This window comes from Vidua macroura, chromosome 21 (assembly GCF_024509145.1).
Source record: "Vidua macroura isolate BioBank_ID:100142 chromosome 21, ASM2450914v1, whole genome shotgun sequence".
Taxonomy (NCBI): Eukaryota; Metazoa; Chordata; class Aves; order Passeriformes; family Viduidae; genus Vidua; species Vidua macroura.
The window spans coordinates 9,406,062-9,424,097 of record NC_071591.1 but is presented as its reverse complement, the minus strand read 5'-3'; the positions used below and the strand labels follow the sequence as shown (position 1 = coordinate 9,424,097).

Sequence of the window (18,036 nt, the reverse complement as noted above, 5' to 3'; positions counted from 1 at the left end):
CCAGAGTGACAAATTGGCTGGTTTGAATGTCACTGGGAAATGCTCCTTTTGCACAAGGCTTGCATGAGACAGGATTTTCCTTGCTTTTGTTCTAAAACGAGATGCTTGCTGCCTAAAAATGCCTGTGATCCCTGCAGTGAGAGCTTTGCCTCCTTGACAAGAGGATGGGAACAGGAAGGTTGGCCGGATCGGGATGAATCCTGCACCTTTTTTTTTTTTTTTCCCTTTTTTTTTTTTTTTTTTTTTGCTAATGACACTTCCTTATGCTTACATTTCATTAAAGCTCTGAAATGGCTGAAGATCAGCCCGCACTGAGCATGCTCCGGGGTGGAGGCTGCACCCATGGAGTGAGATGGATTTGTGGCTGGAGGAGGGATAGGCCTGGAGTCAGGACCTGGAGGGACCCGCAGCCGGGATGGAGGTAGGGCAAATCCATCGGTTCCTTGCCGTGCCCCTGGGCTGGGGCAGCCAGGAGACCGGATGGAGTGCAAACTGTTGGAATTGATTCAAAAGCAGCGTAGTTAAACCACTGACACGAGATGGCTTCAAACGCTTCCTGCGGATCCGCGGGGAGGGGTTTGGAATACTGACCTTTGCTGGCTGGCGGGCCTGCGTGGAGAAGGGACCTGTGCAATGTCAGGGTGGTGACATGAGGTGACAGCAGGCAGGGGCTGCAGCCAGGGCTGAGCCTTCATATTGGCAGGCACGTGATTGCGTCTCATCGTGGGCTCGGGCGCTAATTGTTATTAATGGGGAGCCTCGCAGGGCTCAGACCTGCTCTGGGCCGTTTAAACCCAGATCCTCTGGGGTTGTGGGAGGGTGGAAGAACGTTAAACTCAAACTCCCCTCTTTCAGACTTATTTTGCATTCCAGTGATGGCAAACAAACCTTGCCACATCAGGTCCTCCAAAGTGGCATGGAGAGGAGGGAATATGCACGTTTGTTCCTTCGGCTGAGAGATTTTTCTGTGCTTCTTGCTGGGGTTTAATGTGTTGGTGAGTGGGTTTAGGGGAAGGCAGTGCAAGTTGTGCTCGGTTGGGCTCTTGGATTTCACCTGTAGTTGCCAGCTTTTCACAAGGAATGTGTAAGCACCAGCAGGTATGTGCTGCATGAGCCGATTGACTCCAGTTGTTGTACAAGCACGCTGCGTGGTGAGGTGCCAATAAAACATTTACATTGGCTCTGGGTGTTTGTGTTAGTGAGGTGTAGGGGAGCTCTGGGTTGGTGTGGAGCAGGAGGACGTCAGCTCTCTCTGACCTGTCCCCTCACACATGGGGACACCCACCCGTGTTCTGGCCTGGCTGTAGGTACAGGTAAGGCGAGGGGTTTGCTCTGTCAGCACTGGGAATCCTTGGGTGGTACAGAGTTATTGGGTTTGACTTTCTGAGCAGAAATCTCTGTGTGCTGTAAGATCAGCTCTTCCTTCAGGGCATCTCTGGCCACTTTTCACAGCACAATTCAGGGGGTGACTGGCATGGATTTGATTTTATTGCTGTGTCCCAGGTGATGTGCATTCTGCATGATGAGTCACTTCATTACCTAAAGTAATTTGCCTGTTTATTGCCTGATTCCATCTTTCTTGTGAACCCAACTCTTCCTCAGTGCTTTCTGGGCCTGTTTTGCTACATCAGCCCAGTGCTGAGCTGGTGACCAGCTTGCTTACTGGGCTGGATTTTATGTTCCCTGCATAAAATCCTGCTGGAGCCCAGCTTGCTGGCCAGGCAGAACTTCTCCTACTCTTTAATGGTCACTGGCTTGTTTATGGCTGGATGAATGCACAAAGAGAAGCGTTTCTGTAAAACAAACAGCATTGTGATTGTACAGCGAGAGGGAAAAGGGGTTGATTTTCTTTGGCTCAGATGGGGGCTGCCTTTATGGCTTTGCAGAATTCACCCCCCTGGCTTTTCCTCCTTGTGTGACTCTGGCAGTGGAGGTGATCTCAGCCCCAAGTTTTCATGTAGGGCCTGGTTCCCTTGATGAGGAAATTTGAGTTAATCAGTTTCAGCTGCTGGAAACCCACTGGTGTGCTGGTTCCTATTGTGCTGTGGGAAGGTGTAAGGTAGCCTTAAAGACCCACTGCCACCTTATGGCAGTTGCTGAGAAGCAGCGTTTGTGGAGCCAATTCCGTACACACATCATGCTCGCTCTATTTCTCTGCTCCTCTTAACCAGGGATATTTGCATGGAGGCAGGAGCTTTGTTTTTACAGAGTTCATCTGCTCCTTCTGTTCCTTGCAGAAATTTGATAAAGTCAGCAGGATGGCTGGGAGAGCCGTCAACAGGCGCTGTTCCACAGGAGCTCATGATCTGGGGAGAGACACAAAGGCTTCGTGGAGCACTGATTCTCCTCCAGTGAAGAGCTTGCTTATTTTCATGTCAGTGCCTTAATCCTTAAAAAAAATAGGTGTGAGGTCAAAGAACAGGGCCATGCTGAACATGTGAGGCTTGTTGGCAGGATCTCCAGCGCTTGTTGCAGCAGGAGGAGGATGGAATGTGCACAGCCATTTTCCCAGCCTGCTGCTGGCAGGGCACTGCAGGATGGCTTTGCACTGACAAATGGGGCCACTGTCCCCAAATAAACCAATAAAACATTGGTCTGTGGAGCAGTGAGTGTGCTGGAAGCATGAGCCTGCTTGCTGTGCTGTGGGTAGAGAATGCTGGATTTAGGACCCTTCTCCAGCAAGGCTGTGTTTGTACTGTAGGAGCTCTTGATATGCCATAGCTGAATGAAGGGGAGAAATGGTGGATTTAGAGCTCCAAAATAGAAGGAGCTGTGGTTACTGTAAGTTAAAGCTGAAGGAATTTATAATTGGGAACGGTTAGGAATACAGTATGTTCTAAATTACAGCTGTCTGGCCAATATGCTGCTAAATAAAGTTCTAGGATTGCCCTGTAAATGAAATATTCAACGCATATTCTTATCAAAACATAGCATCATCTCCCAGAGAGCTCACATCTCAATTGCTGGCCAAGAGGATCTTTATTCTTCTCCTTTTTTTTTTTCCTTTTTAGCATGTATGATTTACTCAATGCAGCATCCCAGGGAACATTTCTGGTTTCCTATTAAGTAAAACCAGTTTTCAACTCTGCTGGGGAAAAGGGGGGAGGAAGGGAAATGGCTTGGAAGCTTTAGGGACATGAAGCCAGGTTTTGAAAGATGGGGAAAGCTATGATTCCAAAAGATGCATTAATGACTGCCTGTTCTTTCAAAGCTGTTACCTGAGCCTGGAGGTGGACATTGGAGGGTGCTGGGGATACCCAGTATGTCCTGGGACATTCTGATTAAGAAGTGTTGTATATAACAGTTGAAGAGCAGAAGGAATGTTTGAAAGCTTGTGGTGGAGCTGGAGAATGGTTTATAGCAGTGCAGAAACAATCAGGATTCCAGCAGAAATGCTCATCTCATACCCAAAGTCCCTTCAGCTTTTGGGATTGCTTCCGAGGAGGCTGAAAGGGAGCATCAGATTTGATCAGCTGGAGAGTCTGCAAGAAGAGGAGCCTGATGGAAGAAAGGAAATAAGGAAAACCCTCTGTATTTTGCAGAGCTAAATCTTGTTCTTCCTATAAAAAGAAAAACCTCTCTTTGCCTCCCACTTGGGCTTCCCCTGCAAGGGAGCTGTGAAAATGCTGGACTTAATGGTGTCATTAAGCAAGAGCCCTGAGGAACCTGGTGTCCTTTGTGAAGGGAGGTGTTTGTGCTGTTCCCTTCCTCCTGAAAATGTGGGATTTCTGAAAGGGGTGTTTGAGCCTTCAGTCAGAGAAGGGAGGCTGGAGAGCCGCAGAGTGAAAATACCCTCTAATCTGTGGGCCCTGGCAGGAATGTTTGGAAAGGGGGGTGTCAGCTGTGGTGGGAATGCTGCTGGAGGGCACTTGTGTTAAATAAAGGGCACAGCATCTCGGGGCACAGGCCTGTTCTCATCCTCCATCATCAGCAAAACCTCTTCCACAGCCAGCCTGGAAAGAGGACTGTGACTGCTGGTGTGCAGCACCTGACCCCTGCCAAGGGGGTCCTGGGCAGGAGACACCTCTCCCACTGCCAATGGCTGTGCCCTGGAAGCTTCTTGCTCCTTTTGGATGACAGAAATGTAAGGTTTCACTGAGTGACACCCAGGCATCCCCTGTGGCAGAGATGCTGCTACGGCGCGGATCGATCGCTTTACTCAAGTTGGTTGTTGAAGCATCTGCAGTGCCCTGATGAGCTCTGCTTTCTCCTTTTTGTTTCTAAACAGTGTTTAGTGCTTTCAAGGATGGCCATGAGATGTAAAAAGTGTCTCTGGTAGCATCTGCTCTCAGTGTATATTTAACCTCAGCAGTGAAAACATGTCTGGTGTGGAGATGCAGTGGGGAGGCTGCGGCTGTGCCGCCGTTCTCTGGCGTTATTTTATCTGAGAAAGGGAATGTTGACTGTGGTGGATCATTGACACCGCCTTTGTTAATATCTTCGTTTCTATTTCTGGGCTTTTAATGAAAGCGTGGTAATTTCATGCTGCAAGGAAGGGCAGCACATCAACTGTTTTAAAGCCATCTTTGGTTTGAAGTACAGTAATCTTTTGATGCGGTGGATAATGCAACTTCTGTCTGCATAGCTGGGGTTTGTTGCTTTTGTTTGAGGATTTTTGAATTTGTCTTTAAATAAGTTACCTCTACACCTCTCAGTGACTGAGAGAAAGGCCAGGAAAATCTCATTTTGAGTATATTAAAACTTAAGATTCACATCAGATGAAAACCCGGTGGGTGAAAGAGTGATCCTTTCTTTATACTGTCACCTCAAATACTCCTTGCCTGTGAATTTCAATCATCTCGATTTAGCCTTGTGTGTTTTAACTGTTTAGTAGTGAAACTTCTCCAGAGTGTGGAGAGGAAAACAACATCCTCATAGCCGAGGGAGATCTGTAGCAGCTCTTTGCTGCTTTAATTATTGCAGCTCTGCAAACGTGCCTGGCCACGGTGGTGAAAGAGCTGCTGGGACTGGAGGAAACGTGGCTTGTGGATGTTTCCAGCCTGGCAGAGCCGGCCATGGCTGTTGTGCTGTGCTGAGGCCTGGACTCGCCTGGTGCTGGGGCAGGGCAAACATCATCCCCAGGCTCCTCCAAACCTCCCTGCGGATTTGGATGGCTTGTTCCTCCCTAGAGTGGAGGCTGCTCCCTGCCCTCCCAGCTCACTGTCACACATTACACTCCACTCATCCTCACTGTAGTTTCTACTCTTAAAGAGAACTCTCTCTTAAGGAGGATGCTCTCGGGTGCTCTCCTCTTTTGGAAAGCTGTTTTTCCTTTGGCCAAGAGCACGCGGGTGGTGCCACGGGGCCATGTCGGAGTTTCCTCTTCCTTCTGGCCTCTTCCCCGAGGTTGCTGGCCGCCCTCCCCCTGCTCGGGGGGAGGTTCTCCAGCCTGACACCCGGCTCCAGCAGCCTCCTGCTCCTGCCTCCAATAAATGCCAGTCTTCCTTGAATCCCTTCCAGCCGAGCTCTGCTTACAGATGTTCCTGCGAGCTGCTCTGGCACTTTTACTGGGAGCCTGAGCAGATATGAAGGTTGCCAAGAGTTTATGCTTAATTATGAAGTGGAACAGAGACAAACTACTTTTATTTTGAAGCTAAAATTTCTTCTGTTATCTTGCTGGCTGGGGCCAGCAGTATTGTAGGGTTTGACATAGGCTGAGCTTAGAGCTCCTGTGCCTCGTAGTGAACTATCTCTTCATTAGGGTGAGGTTGAGGATGGATCCATGAGGATGTCCCTTCATTTCATTCCCCCCCTGCTTTTCCATGACTGTGTTTGTGATACCCTTTCAAAGCCAGTTGTACCAGGTCAGGTTATTAATCCCCAAAGTGAAAATGATCTCCCCTTCAGATCAGCAGTTCAGATCTCGAAGACGCTGTCTTGGACACTGCTCACTGCATCAGTTTAACCCATGTGCCTTCATCCCAGCTCTCAGAGGTCGGGGACTTCGTTAAGCACAACAAAATCAGCCCGGGGACATCCCCAAGCCACTCACATCCCTCCCTGTCCCTCCTGCCTCTCCTTTTCCCACGGGCAAGTGCTACTCTTGAAGGCCACGAGACAGCACTCTGGTTTAAAAAGCTTTCTCTTTTTTTCAGGCGAGTGATCAGTTTTGAGGCCTGGCGCCCTGTCAGAAAGTTGACAGATGATCTGCATTACCGGTGCGTCCCCGGGATGCCCGGGATAATCGCGCTCCAATGGACGCCCTGGAGCCGGCAGGTTCTCTGTGAAATGGCTGCAGTGGAGGGAGCAGTGAAATGGGCTCTTCTGGGCATGCTCACTCTGTAGAGGGAGCTTTATCACATGAGCAGAAACTGAATCACTGCTCATGAGGATCTGGAATATGCAACTCTTGGAGTCTTCACCAGAAGAAGACAACAGCTGCCCGCAGGTACCGCAGGGTCCGTCCACCTCCCGTGCCTGGCGAGGCCCTGGCAGGGCAGGCTGCGTGCTGCCGGGGAAGGAGAAGCCTTGGAGAGGAGAGGAGGAGCAGAGGCCGGGGAAGCATGGCCGGGGTTGTTTGTTCATTTGTTTGGATATTCCTGCGCGCGGCTGCCCCGTGCGGGCGGGCTGGCATGGCCCATCCTGCTGGCATGGCCCATCCTGCTGGCATGGCTGTTCCATGGGCTCCGAGGGGCCTCGGCGCCCGGCAGCGCCGCCGGCGAACCTCGGGCTTTGTTTCCTCGTGCCTTTCGTTTGTCTCCTGGGGTGGGGAAGCTCGCTTGGGGTCGGTTTGGTTTTGGGGTTATTTTTTTTCTTGGTGTTTTTAGGATTTGTTTGTGCTTTTTAAGTGTGAAGTTTCTGGAAAATTCTCCAAGGAGCCCTCCCTGCTTGTTGCTCTTAGAAGAAAAAGGCACAAAGCCTGGGGTGCCTGAGCTGCTTGAAGACTGAACTTCTGAAGGGGAGGAGAGGGCCTGTGGCCACATGGCACCTCCTCACTGGGTCTCTTTTGACAGCCTCTGCCTATGGCTCGCTGGGGTGGAGGCCAGAGCCAACAGTATTTTACCAGGAAGAAGCAATCCTTTTTATTTTGGGGTGATTTCCTCCCCTCTCTCTTCTTTTTTTTTTAATTTTTTTTTTCATAGTAGCAATCCAAGGAAACATCTGATTAAAAGGAAACATCCGTGGTTGATTTCATGGCAGGAGGTCTATGCCTGCAACATATTTTAAAACTCAGCCCCCTGGTTCTGCCCCTGGGAATTTTTTTTTTTTCTCTGTGATTTGTGTTACATGCAAGAACTCTGTTGGCTGCCACAGACTTCGGTGAGATTTGGGATGGACACAGAAGGTCCCAGGCCCCTGGAAGGCACGGACAGCCCTGCAGAACACTGGCCTGAGCTTGCTGTGCTCCAGGGAGACCCTCGAATCTGCAATGCAGACACAACATTGAATTTTCAATCAAGGAGCAAGATGTGAAGATGGCATTTAAAAGATCAGAGAGCTTACACAGGACAATCTGTGATACCTGATCTACATATCTATCGTGTCTCCACTGGACCATAAATGTGCTCGTTGTTCATCATCCAGAAGAAAAGGAAAAGGCATCAGAAGTCAAGAGGAGAGAGCTGAGATTTCTCTTTAACAGTTAAGAGCTGAGGCCTTGACTGCTGCCTGAGCAGCTCCACCCAGGGAGAAAATGGGCTCTGGGCTTGATGAAGGCTGAGGAGACAACCAAAAGCCCGCTGAGGTGTGGGAGGTGTGCTCCTGTGTGGTGGTGACACCGGTGTGGCACCGGCTGAAAGCGCCCAACGCTCTGTCCCTGCCGGCCGGGGCCCTTGGGAAGCGTCTGCAGAGACGCAGAAAAGCCTGACCTACTTTGGAGGGAAGAGAGCTGCCGAGGTCTGGGCTTGGCACTGCTTCTCAGCAAGGGTTAAGAGCCCAAAGTGGGGCCGTTGGGTCTCGGTTTTGTTCTGTTTCATGTATTTAACTGACTGTGCGGTGCCAGCACGAGCTCTTGCCCTCGTCTCAGAAGATGTTTGGGTGGAAGCTGGCTCTGTGGCACACTTGGGGCATATTCCTGCAGCTCAGCCTCTGTGAGACCAGCCCTGGGCAGGGGGCAGAGGCAGCTCCATGACCTGGCTCCTGGGAGCTCTCCCATGTGATGCCATCTCCTAAGGAAAGAGTGTTGTGTGCACCTCATGCAATGGCAGTGAGTTGTTTTATTCAGGTAAACGAGGAGTTTTAAGGAGCTTCACTCTCCTGGCCAGCTGGTTTAGCGGAGGGCTGGCTTGGTTCCTGCTGCTCCTCTTTGTTTTCCTTTTGCTGCTTTTCCCTGAAGTTTTTCCTTCTTGCCTTTGCGCTCCTGGAGCTGAGAGTGGTCGAGGAATGGCCGCAGCGGGAGAGTGACCGTGTGTTGGGGTCAGCCCAAAAGCTCGGGGCACTGATGGCGTGTGCTCCCTGCTTGCAAGTCTTGGAGGACCATATGTTCCTGCAGTGACATGGAATGTCAGTGATTTGGAAACAAATCCCTGAGTTTATAATTCTCAACTCCCATTTTCAGCCAGTTATTTTTTTCTGTCTCCTCCAAATTCAGAGTTCTGACACCAACCCCTCTTTGCAGACCCTTATGGCCTCTCATGTTGCCAGTGGGATTTGTCCCTCTTGTGCCCCTGTGAGCTCCTTGGTCTCTTGGGTGGTGGATACGTGTCTGGCATTGCTGTAGGGTGGTGTTGGTCCTGGAGGGGGGCAGAGGAGGAGGGCAGCCTGCCAGGATTTACAGTAGTCAGGAAAGCAGCAGGAGCGAAGCTCTCGAACTATACAAGCTAATTGGAAAGCATCCATTAGAAAAAAGAAAAGGAAAATACAGAAGGGGAGAAAATGTTGAGCAAGCTTTTAAAAAAATATCCTGGACTCCAACACAACAACTTGCATCCTCCAAACCAGGTGATTTATTTATGTTTTTCCTTCAGTCCCCATCAGGAGGGGGAAGGAGGTGAGAAGGGTTGAGGCAGTGGGGGTTAAGAAGGTCTGATGTGCAAGTGTCCTCCCTGCAACACTGCCATACTGTGCCTGAGCAGCACAGTGGCTCTTGCAAAGGAAGCTTTTCACAACTTGTCCTTGTTCCAAGGATGAGGAAACCTCCAGCTCTTCTGGCATTTTCTCTCTGTCATAAGTCAGAGCTGCTTTCACCTGTGAAGTATGATCAGCAGAGACAGGGAGAGGGCTGGAATGGAGCGGGGCTCTGAGCAACCTTACAAGGCTTTTCATGGAGTTCTTGGTGTTAAATGAAGAACATTTCCCCTCCTCCTCTCCTCGTTTTCCTGTGTGCCTGCAAAAATACTCTGGTTTGCATTTAAAGGAGAAAACTGTATGTGCTGGGACTAAGCCAACTTGTTTATTTAAGGGAAATACCGTATTTCCAACCCCTTCTCTCACAGAGGAAGGCTCAGCAGAGGATGGCAGACTGGGCTGGGGATTATATTTTTAGGTGTCATCGAAGCACAGTTGTGATTCGAAGAAGCTAAAAATCATGGCTGGCATTTTGCATCGAGCCCTGCGAGTTCCTCCTCCCCACAGCCCCCACAGGGGTTAACCTCTCCCTCCAAAGCAGGTGGATTTTCACCTAAATCAAGGAGCAAAAAAGGAGAAAAAAGAAACAAAAACCATCAGAAAAAAACAACAAACCCATCCCCATCACCCCCCAGGCTTCTACTTTTCCATGCTTTCGCCGTTTGCCTGCCCCCAAGGGGGTGTTTGTGGCGGGGGCCGGGGCTCTGGGCAGGGACACGGGCCCTGTGTCCCTGTCAAAAGATGGCAGGTCCGTGTGTCCGTAAACAATGCGGTTATGAAATGGCAGCGCGGCCGCGCTGAGCATGCTCGGGAGCTGCCTGTAGGGGGAGGCGAGCCAGAAAGATGATCTAATTCCGTGCAATTCTTGGGATTGAAGGAAAAGACCAGGCTCCACTCTTAATGACAGAGCAGAAAAACCAGGCCCCACGCCGGGGACGAAGCCCGTAGGCCATGGAGGAGAGGGTGTGAGGATCTCCCACCTCCAGGACTTCGGGTGCTGGGCAGCGCTGTGTCGCTTTCTGGCCCTCCAGCAGAGTAAGGCCTTGGTGAGGTTTTGCTGTAGTTATTAGAGGGACAGGCCCGAGGGTGCAAGTTTTATGATTATGATTATTTTCATTATTATTTTGTCTTTTTTTTCCCTCCTTCTCCCCATCCGCTTTCCCGGCTCACAGGCACCGCTGTCTCGCTGCTTGGCCGCTCGATGGCCGGAGGTGACCCAGGTGGAGGTGGTGTGGGCAGCTCAGCCAGGTCCTCGTGGTCCCACGGGAACCCACGAGGGGCTTTCCCTCCTCTGCTGCCCCATGTGCCCTTTGGCTGGGCACCATGGGGATGGGCAGGGGTACAGGGACTCGTTCTGCTGGCTGCGGTGCTTTGGGGTGGGAGGAAGAGGAGCACGGAGGCTGAAGAGGTACCTGAGCCCCGTTGATGGGGGTGAGCTGCCTCCCAGCTCCCCTGCCCTGGACTGCTGGAATCTACTTGCTCCAGGCTCCTCTTGGTGCTCTGGTTTTGTCCTGGCTCGGCCAGTTCTTGGGGACTGGGTGTTTCTGAAATGGCTGGTTTGCTTTTGCTAGAGATAGTGATGAATCTTGGTCTCCATTTTAGGGTTTTCTACCCCCCCTCTTCCCCTCCCGGGGGCTAGGAGAAGGCAGGCAGCAGCTGGACTCCTTGCTACCCTCAGCTTGTGGAAGGAGGGGACGCCTTTGTCTGCTCTGGATTTACATTCGCCTGCACACACAAGTTGCACTGGCTTTAACTCTACTGGGATGCAGCTAGATGGGCCTGGAAGCAGTGAGGAAGTGTAAATCGATCTCCCCTTTCCAAGAGGGCACGGGCTCTGCAGACCCCCCTTGCCTGAAGCCTGCACGCTGTCGTGGAATGCCTTGTCTTGGGAGAAGTCACTTTAAGTCCTGTTGTGTTTCATGCACGTGTCTCCGTGTTCCCAGCTGTTGCATGCAGGGACTTGCACCTCTTTCTGTGCTTCCCCCCTTCTTGGGGAGTCGATGTGTGCGGCTGGAATAGGAGAGAGGACATGGGGGTTGAGAAGGAAGTGTTTCTTTTCTATGGAGAATAGTCTGGATGAAAGGATTTCAGGAGACAAAAGAATTGCAAAGAATTTGATTTGGGAGCAAACTTCAGGCTGAGGGCAGTGCTTGTTGTGAGCTGCAGATAAAATTCCATGTTCACATGATTGCATGAGGCTTATAAGGAAGTGGCCTTAGCCTGGAAAAAAGGAGCTTTGAGACTGGTGACTGCTTTGTAGGCCAGGTATGCTGGTGGCTGTGTTTCCTTCCTTCTCCATATCAAATGCTTCTGTTTCTAATGACAGGCCCGTGGTCAGCGTCCCCACGAGCCTTGAGCCCAGGCCTTGCCCAAGCACAGTGCTGAGATCTGAAATGAGCAGCCTCCCCGTGCCTACAAAAGAACCACTCTCTTTCTACAAACATTCTCTTAATCATTACTTCCTATATAATTAACTACAAAATGTTTGTCTTCTCTTCAAGGCAAAGGTTATTATGAGCAGGCTGGTTTGGGTTGTGTTATTTCAATTTATATTTTTTTTAGGAGAAGGAGGGAAAAAATGAGTGAATAAGAATCTGCTGCTGCTGAGGTTGCATCATTTGTTGAGAGATTTGCCTCTGCCTTGCTCCGGCATTGTACAGCCCTCATTTTCCTGGCTGGTGAGAGCTTTCCCTGGGGCTGTGTCCTGATTGGGGTCTGGTGTCACCTCGGAGGGGTTGGTGACCAGCTGGAGGCTGGATCCTGGCAGGATCAGTGCTGTCCATCCCACAGAGGTGTTGGTGCATCCGCTGCCCCGGATGGGAACAGGCACTTTGAGTGGTCTCCTGCTCCCAGCCCTCTTCCCGATGGACCTGCTGTGTGTGCACGGCTCTGCTCACAGTAACGCTGCTGCGAGCCTCAGACCGTTGATTTTTAAGACATAAAAAAAAAAAAAAAAAAGACCCTGGTGAAGGTAGACATCTTGGCACCTCAGCCTGCGCTCCTTCCCGGGCTGCCGGGAGAGCAGAGAGCTCGGGCTCATGATGTAACTCTGGTCCCTTGGGCTCGGTAAGCTGCAATATGTTGGAGTTTTGCTGTGCATGTGTTGTCTTTGCCTATAAAACCTGTTTGGACCTTTGCGAAGGGCACCCGGATGGCTGATGAAAATACCAAGGAGAGGAGGCTGCGAAAGCTCTTTTTGTGTTTCCCAGCTTTGTTCTTTTTCTCCTCCTTCTTTCACCCCTTTTTTTTTTTTTTTTTTTTAATGGGCTTTTTTTTTTGCTTTTAGGTTTTTTTTGTTTGTTTGTTTGTTTGTTTTAAAGGCACCACTGTAGTTTGTAGTCATCATCTGTTTGGAAATGCTGCAGAGCCTTTCCTTGGCCGGTCTGACCTGTCTTCCATCCCCTCCAAAGACCTCATGGAGGAGAGGAAGCTTGTTTTCTTGTAAGCAGAGGCAGAGAGGAAAAAAACTAAACCAGCAGTAGCTCCTCTGCTTGGCTCCTCATGGCTCTTAAAGCCCTTTCAAAGACCCAATCAGTCTTTCTTCAGATGCACTAATTTTTTCTACCCTTTGAAACCTAAAAATTAAGGGTTGGCGTGGGGGGGCAAGAATGCTTCGTGGCTGGTTGTGTGCTCTTTATAGAGGTTCTCCAGCCACGGATGGTTAATAATCAGTCTGGGGTGGGCGAGGGAATGGAGGCAGACGGCTGCGGGAGAGGAGGAAAGGAGGAAAAAAAATGGAGCGAGTGAGACTTTTATTGTGAAGCAGCGTGTGCTTGGCAGTTGGCTTTGTTGGGACTGCTGCAAGAGCAGACATTTCTCGGCGGGGAGGGTGGGTATAGGATTTCCCTGCCAATCGGGAGCGGACGGATGGGGCATGGGGAGGGTGAGCAGAAAGGGAAGTTTGCTCTGGATTTAAGGGAGGGGAGGGCAAAAAAACCCAACACACACACGCACACACACACGCACACAAAAGCTGGAGGTATTGACACTTGCGGTGAAGTTGGTGCTAAGTTGGCTGGGTGGAGCTGGGTGGGAATGAATGGTGCTGGGTGCCCCATGGGTGCCCCTCGATGCTGGGTGCTGATGGAGCAAGGACGGGAGAGCGCTGGCCTGGGGGGATGAGGCTTCGAGAGCTTTGCAGGGATTTCCTGTAGCTTCCTTCTAATCAAAATGCTTCAAAATTCACAGTTGGCTTTTTGTTTTATTTTTATTTTTAATTATTCTTTTATTCTCTACCTTGATGCTGAGTTTTTGTTGGGAAGTTGTAACGTTGTCGCCTCTGCTAGTGAGGGGTTTGTCTCTGAGGTAGGAAGCAGGAGAGCCTGGGAGATGCCACCTCAGCCAGCCTTGCCTTGGCACCCAGCTTTCGTACTCTCAGAGGACAAAAGTGATGGTTTCTTCTCTTGGAGTTGGGAATTCTGCTTTGAGAACTGGGCAGGCAGCTCTGAGCTGCCGGTGACTGCAGCAAGCAGGGAGGGTGGTCAAGGTCTCATTGACTCCAGGGCTCCTGCAGTGGCTTTTCTTCATGGGCGAGCAGCAGCAACGCCTCTGTGGAAGGGAGAGCGTGGGCAATGTGTGGAGCGAGGGTACTGCTTAGAAAACACAGAAAAACTCACACTCAGATGGCAAAGAATGGCCCCTGGAAATCCTGGGGCTTCTTGTATGAGTCAGTGGAGTAGCAGGAATATCAAGACCTCTCCTTGTTGCAACAAAGGTTGGGAAAACAACCTGGTCCCTGTTAGACTGACTGAGGCTCTTTATTTGCTGCTGGTGCCTGTGGCCAGGACCTGGGTGCCCCGGCTGTGCTGGGAGCCAGGGGTGCCCTCGAGCACCCTGAGCTCTCTTTGCTCAAGTCTTGCAGCAGGATAATCCATGAGAAAAACTGAGGTTATTCCCAGTTTACAAGAGGTCTGACTAGAAGAGAGGTAGGGTTTACAAGCTCGTGTTTGCAGCAAGGATATGAATTACTGGCTCAGCAAATAAATAAATAAAACAGCTGCTCTATGTTCAGAGTTTGGGCTGTGTTTTATGATCATTTCTCAATGGAAGTTGTTGGCTAGTGACTCCTGAAGGTAGGTTCTGTGTCAGGCTGGGCTGAGCTGAGCTTTTGAATGCTCACAGCAGCTTTTTGGTCTGTGACTGGAGATCTGAAGGTGCTGTGCTTGGAGCACAAGTTGCTGGTGCTGAGAGCACTGTGATGTGGCTGGGTTTGTGTCTGATTGTGCTCGGGGCAGGTTGGGGACAGGCAGGGACACGCAGCCACCCACAGCCTCTGTCCTGTGCTGCAAGAGCCATCCTTGAAGTGCCATTAGCTCTGGGCCTGGCAGGTGGTGGAGGCTTTCCTAGGAATCTGTCCCCCTCCTTCCCTTGGTGTGTGTCTCTGCCATGGTGGATTTGGATGCAGGACAGGGCGATCCTGCAGGGATTTGGGGCTGGATGAGCCCTGCATGGGGCTGGGAGCTGCTCTGCAGCATCTGCCAGCACAGGGCATTGCACTGAGTTCACCAGCCTGGCAGGGTGGCTGGTGACAGCAGCAGCAGCACCAAAGCCCATCTCCCCTGCCAGCTCTGGACAATCCCACACAGGCATGGGCGAGCTGCTGGGAAGGGTTGGGAGCTGCCACACCGGGCTCTGTGCGAGTCTCATCCCCCTCACTTGCTCTAAGGGAGGTGGGCAGGTTGTTTTTCTTTCTTTATCACCCAGTGAGCTTTAAACCCTGTGATTTGCATGGCTGCAGGCACCATCTGCTCCCTGTGCTGGCCTACAACAGTTGGCTTGACCTGGGCTTATTCTTGTGCCGTGGTGCCGGCAGCGCACGCTGAACCCGGCACCGACCTCCAGCTCTGCAGGGCACTCCCCATCCCTGCCTCCACCCCACTTCTCTTCTTAAACTCAGCTGTGGCAAAGACCCCTTCTAGTTCTTTTTTTCTTTTAATACCATTTTCCTTCTGGTTTATTTTGGTAATAGGTTTTTTGGGGTTTTTTTTGGTTTTTTTTTTTCTGTTTGGTCTTGCTACTTCAAAATAGAGAATGAGAAGGTATTAAGGCTGCAAACCTGAGCTAACAACGTGGTGCCAGGCGTGTGAAAGGCACAGGAGATGAGCAGGTGTTCTCTTTTTACATTTTTTTTAAAGAGGGAGAAGAAGAAAAATTGCTTTCTATAGAATTAAAAATAGAGCTCATTAACTTTAATAAACATGGATGTTATGAATGAGGAGGTAGCTGTAGCTAGCTGATGGTTTGCATTTTTGGATGTTCATTTGAATGAGCTGCAAAAAAACCCAACCAAGCCACCAAAAGCACATGGGCTGAAAATGTTGATAAATGAGGTCGTAGTGAGAAGTCTGATAGATCTGCCTCCCCCACCCAAAGGCTAAAAAGTTTTGGGGGAGTCAGAGTCACCTCCTCGAGATGCCTTTCACGCAAGATGGACTCAGCTGGATTCCCAGGCACGTTGCACTGGGAAAATCTGTCTGGCTGCATCCAACCCCGAGCTGGGAGGTGGCAGCCCCGGGCACAGCGTGGAGCCCCTGTGCTCCTTGGGCTGTCAGCCTGGGCCAGCCTTGCCGTGTTTTATCTGTGACCTGTGCCTTGGTGGCAGCTTCCTGGCAGCCTTTATTTTGCAGAGGGAGGTTTGGCTGTGCTGTAAACAGGATGTGTCCATGATTGTCTCTTCTTTTGAATGCACCGTGTGTCTGAGCACTGAGCTCAACCCTGATATTTCTGTTTTTTCTTCTCCCCCACCACAGCGAGCAGTGCTGAGTAAGGGAGAGCCAAGGAAAGACGGCTGCATGAAGACTGAGCTGCTGAAAGATATCACCAACAACAAAGAGGAAGGTGAGCACCTGCCCTGGTTGAGGGTCAGAGCTGGCTCGTGTGGTGGGCACGTGATGGGGACAAAACTGGGGGCTTGGAGATGTGCTCAGTGTCCCCAGCAGCTCAGGTGTTCTCCCTCAAGCACAGGCTCCCTTCTCCTGTGTTTATTCTCAGCAGGGCTCTTCCACTGGAGATGCAAATCTGCTTTTCTGTCCATCCCTCACGGCTCCCCTGAAGAAGATCTAATTTTCACTTCTGCATTGGTGTGAAGTGCACAGGAGTTACTTTGCACTTCCTGTGTGTGACTGGTTTTAGCTGAACTCTGATCCCTCCCCACAATGACCTTTTCCTCCCTCCAGGAATATTGACTTTCAGTTTTGCTCTGGGTTTCTCTGTTGCTGCAGAGCAGCCCCAATGGCTGCAGAACAGCCTCAATGACAGACACCCCACACCTCGTGGCTCCTGTGTGGGTTCTGCAGCCTTTACTGTGCAGGATGCAGCACAGGTTCAATTGACAAAGTCTTTTCCTGCAGGGTTGTCTGTGAGTTACATGCACACAAATCTAAAGGCTTAATAAATGTGTCAGTGGGATTAGGGAGAAAAAGCCCACCACCCTTTATCTTTCCCCCAACTCCCTCCTTTCTTTCCATGGTTTTATTATTCCTGGACTAGTTACTTCTCATAGCTCTTCAGGGATTTGGTGTATTTTTGTTCTCCTTTCCATAATAGAGCATTATGAAAGCACTGAACTGGCCCCATCGAAATCCCTACTCTTATCTAGAAGCAAAATTTTGGACTTAATTCAGTTGTGTGTGAGTACAACATTGCTTTTTCTTTCTTTTCTGTCCAGCATAATGTTTTGTCAAGCTGCTCTAGTTAGAAAGTAAAGCTCAGAACAGGGAGAAATTCTGAATTCTGTGTCAGGTGCTTGGATATTAACTGGGAGCACAGGAATCCTGCTGCCAGCAGTGGAGGCATAGGGATCTCTGGTCTGGGCAGAGCAGAGACAAAGCCTGAGGTATCAGGAGGTGCTAATGGGAGGTTGTGTTGCTCAGAGGGAAACTCACTTTGATCCCTTGCCTTTCTTAGCTCAGGATTATAAAGCTTGTTTGTGTAGCTCTCGGTTGATGTTAAGGTGTCAAGAATCTGTGGAGGTAAAAAATCCAAAAGGAGGGTGGGAAGAGATTTCTGTGCCTCTTGACTGATTTTGACTTGGAGCAAATGCTGTGTCAGAAGGAAGCTGAGAGCCCTCCCTGTGCAGGGACAGTCTTGAGGCTTCACAAGGTGCTGAAAGTCCAACCACTAGAGTCTATTGTCCAGCTCTATTCCCAGGGAAGGGAGGCTCTTAAATGTGAGTCTCTGTTATTCTGGAATGTTCAGAACGTGTCCTTGCCTCCCCAGGCACACCACGAGTGTCCCAGTGTGTGGTGTGTGTGTGTGCTGCTGTGCTGGGACATTGTCCCTGCTGCCCCTGGCTCCCCAGCTGGGATCCTGGGAGGATCATCACCACCACAACTTTGGTTCACAGCCCAAAAGCCTGTTAATAACAGTGTTTAGTGCTGGCACAGAATTCACATTTTTGACTGTTGCATGAACATGAAATCATTCCAGCAGGCTTGCAGGATGGCATGGAATAGTTTCTTCAAGCCCAGTTTCCTGCCTCGGGGATGGAGCTGGGATGTGTGGACTGGAAAAGCACCCTGGAGTCTCAGCTTCCTCTCTTCAAGTTCTCTTGAACAGTCATTTCCCTTTGGTGAGGAGGATGGTGCTGTTGAATATCTTTGTCAGTGGCACAGACTGGGTTGGTTTGGGCTGCTGAGGATGTGTTTGGTGGGAGCCATGGCCTGCAGTGTGTGACTGAACCTGCTCTGGGTCATGTTCCCTTTGGGAAAACCCCTCTGGCAGGTAACCTGTCAATATTAAACCTGGCATCTAAACTTCCAGGGGCTTGAAGCTGCAGATCCAAAGGCTGACTAAAGGTGCTGTTTGGGCTAAAAGCTTACTGTGGATTGCTCTGTTTTCCCCTTTTTCCACTCCCCCATGACTCAGAAAGGTGCTGATGATGAGGGCAGGTCAGGTCCCCGCTGGAATTGTGCTGGCACATCCCATAGCTCCACTGCTGCCTCTGAATGGCCTTGCACCACTTCCACCTCTGTACAAACTTGAGCTTTGCCTGAGTCCAAGACAAGACAGGAAATTCAGGTAGCTTGAAGC

At 50.5% G+C, this 18,036-nt stretch overlaps 1 protein-coding gene across 7 annotated transcripts in view; it reads left to right on the top strand.

Annotated features, from left to right (window-relative positions):
• Window positions 1-347: 347 nt before the first annotated feature.
• Window positions 348-18,036, top strand: part of EHMT1 (euchromatic histone lysine methyltransferase 1) — a 78,576-nt gene continuing 60,887 nt past the window's right edge. For 4 of the 7 annotated variants that reach the window (XM_053996645.1, XM_053996640.1, XM_053996644.1 and 1 more), the window contains exons 1-2: window positions 6,318-6,388; window positions 15,756-15,843. In XM_053996645.1, the coding sequence (XP_053852620.1) occupies window positions 6,326-6,388; window positions 15,756-15,843 (151 nt within the window). In that variant the 5' untranslated portion in view covers window positions 6,318-6,325. Of the gene's footprint in view, window positions 422-6,317; window positions 6,389-9,982; window positions 10,053-15,755; window positions 15,844-18,036 lie in introns of those variants that run through there. The other 3 variants (XM_053996641.1, XM_053996642.1, XM_053996643.1) reach the window with 3 other exon arrangements.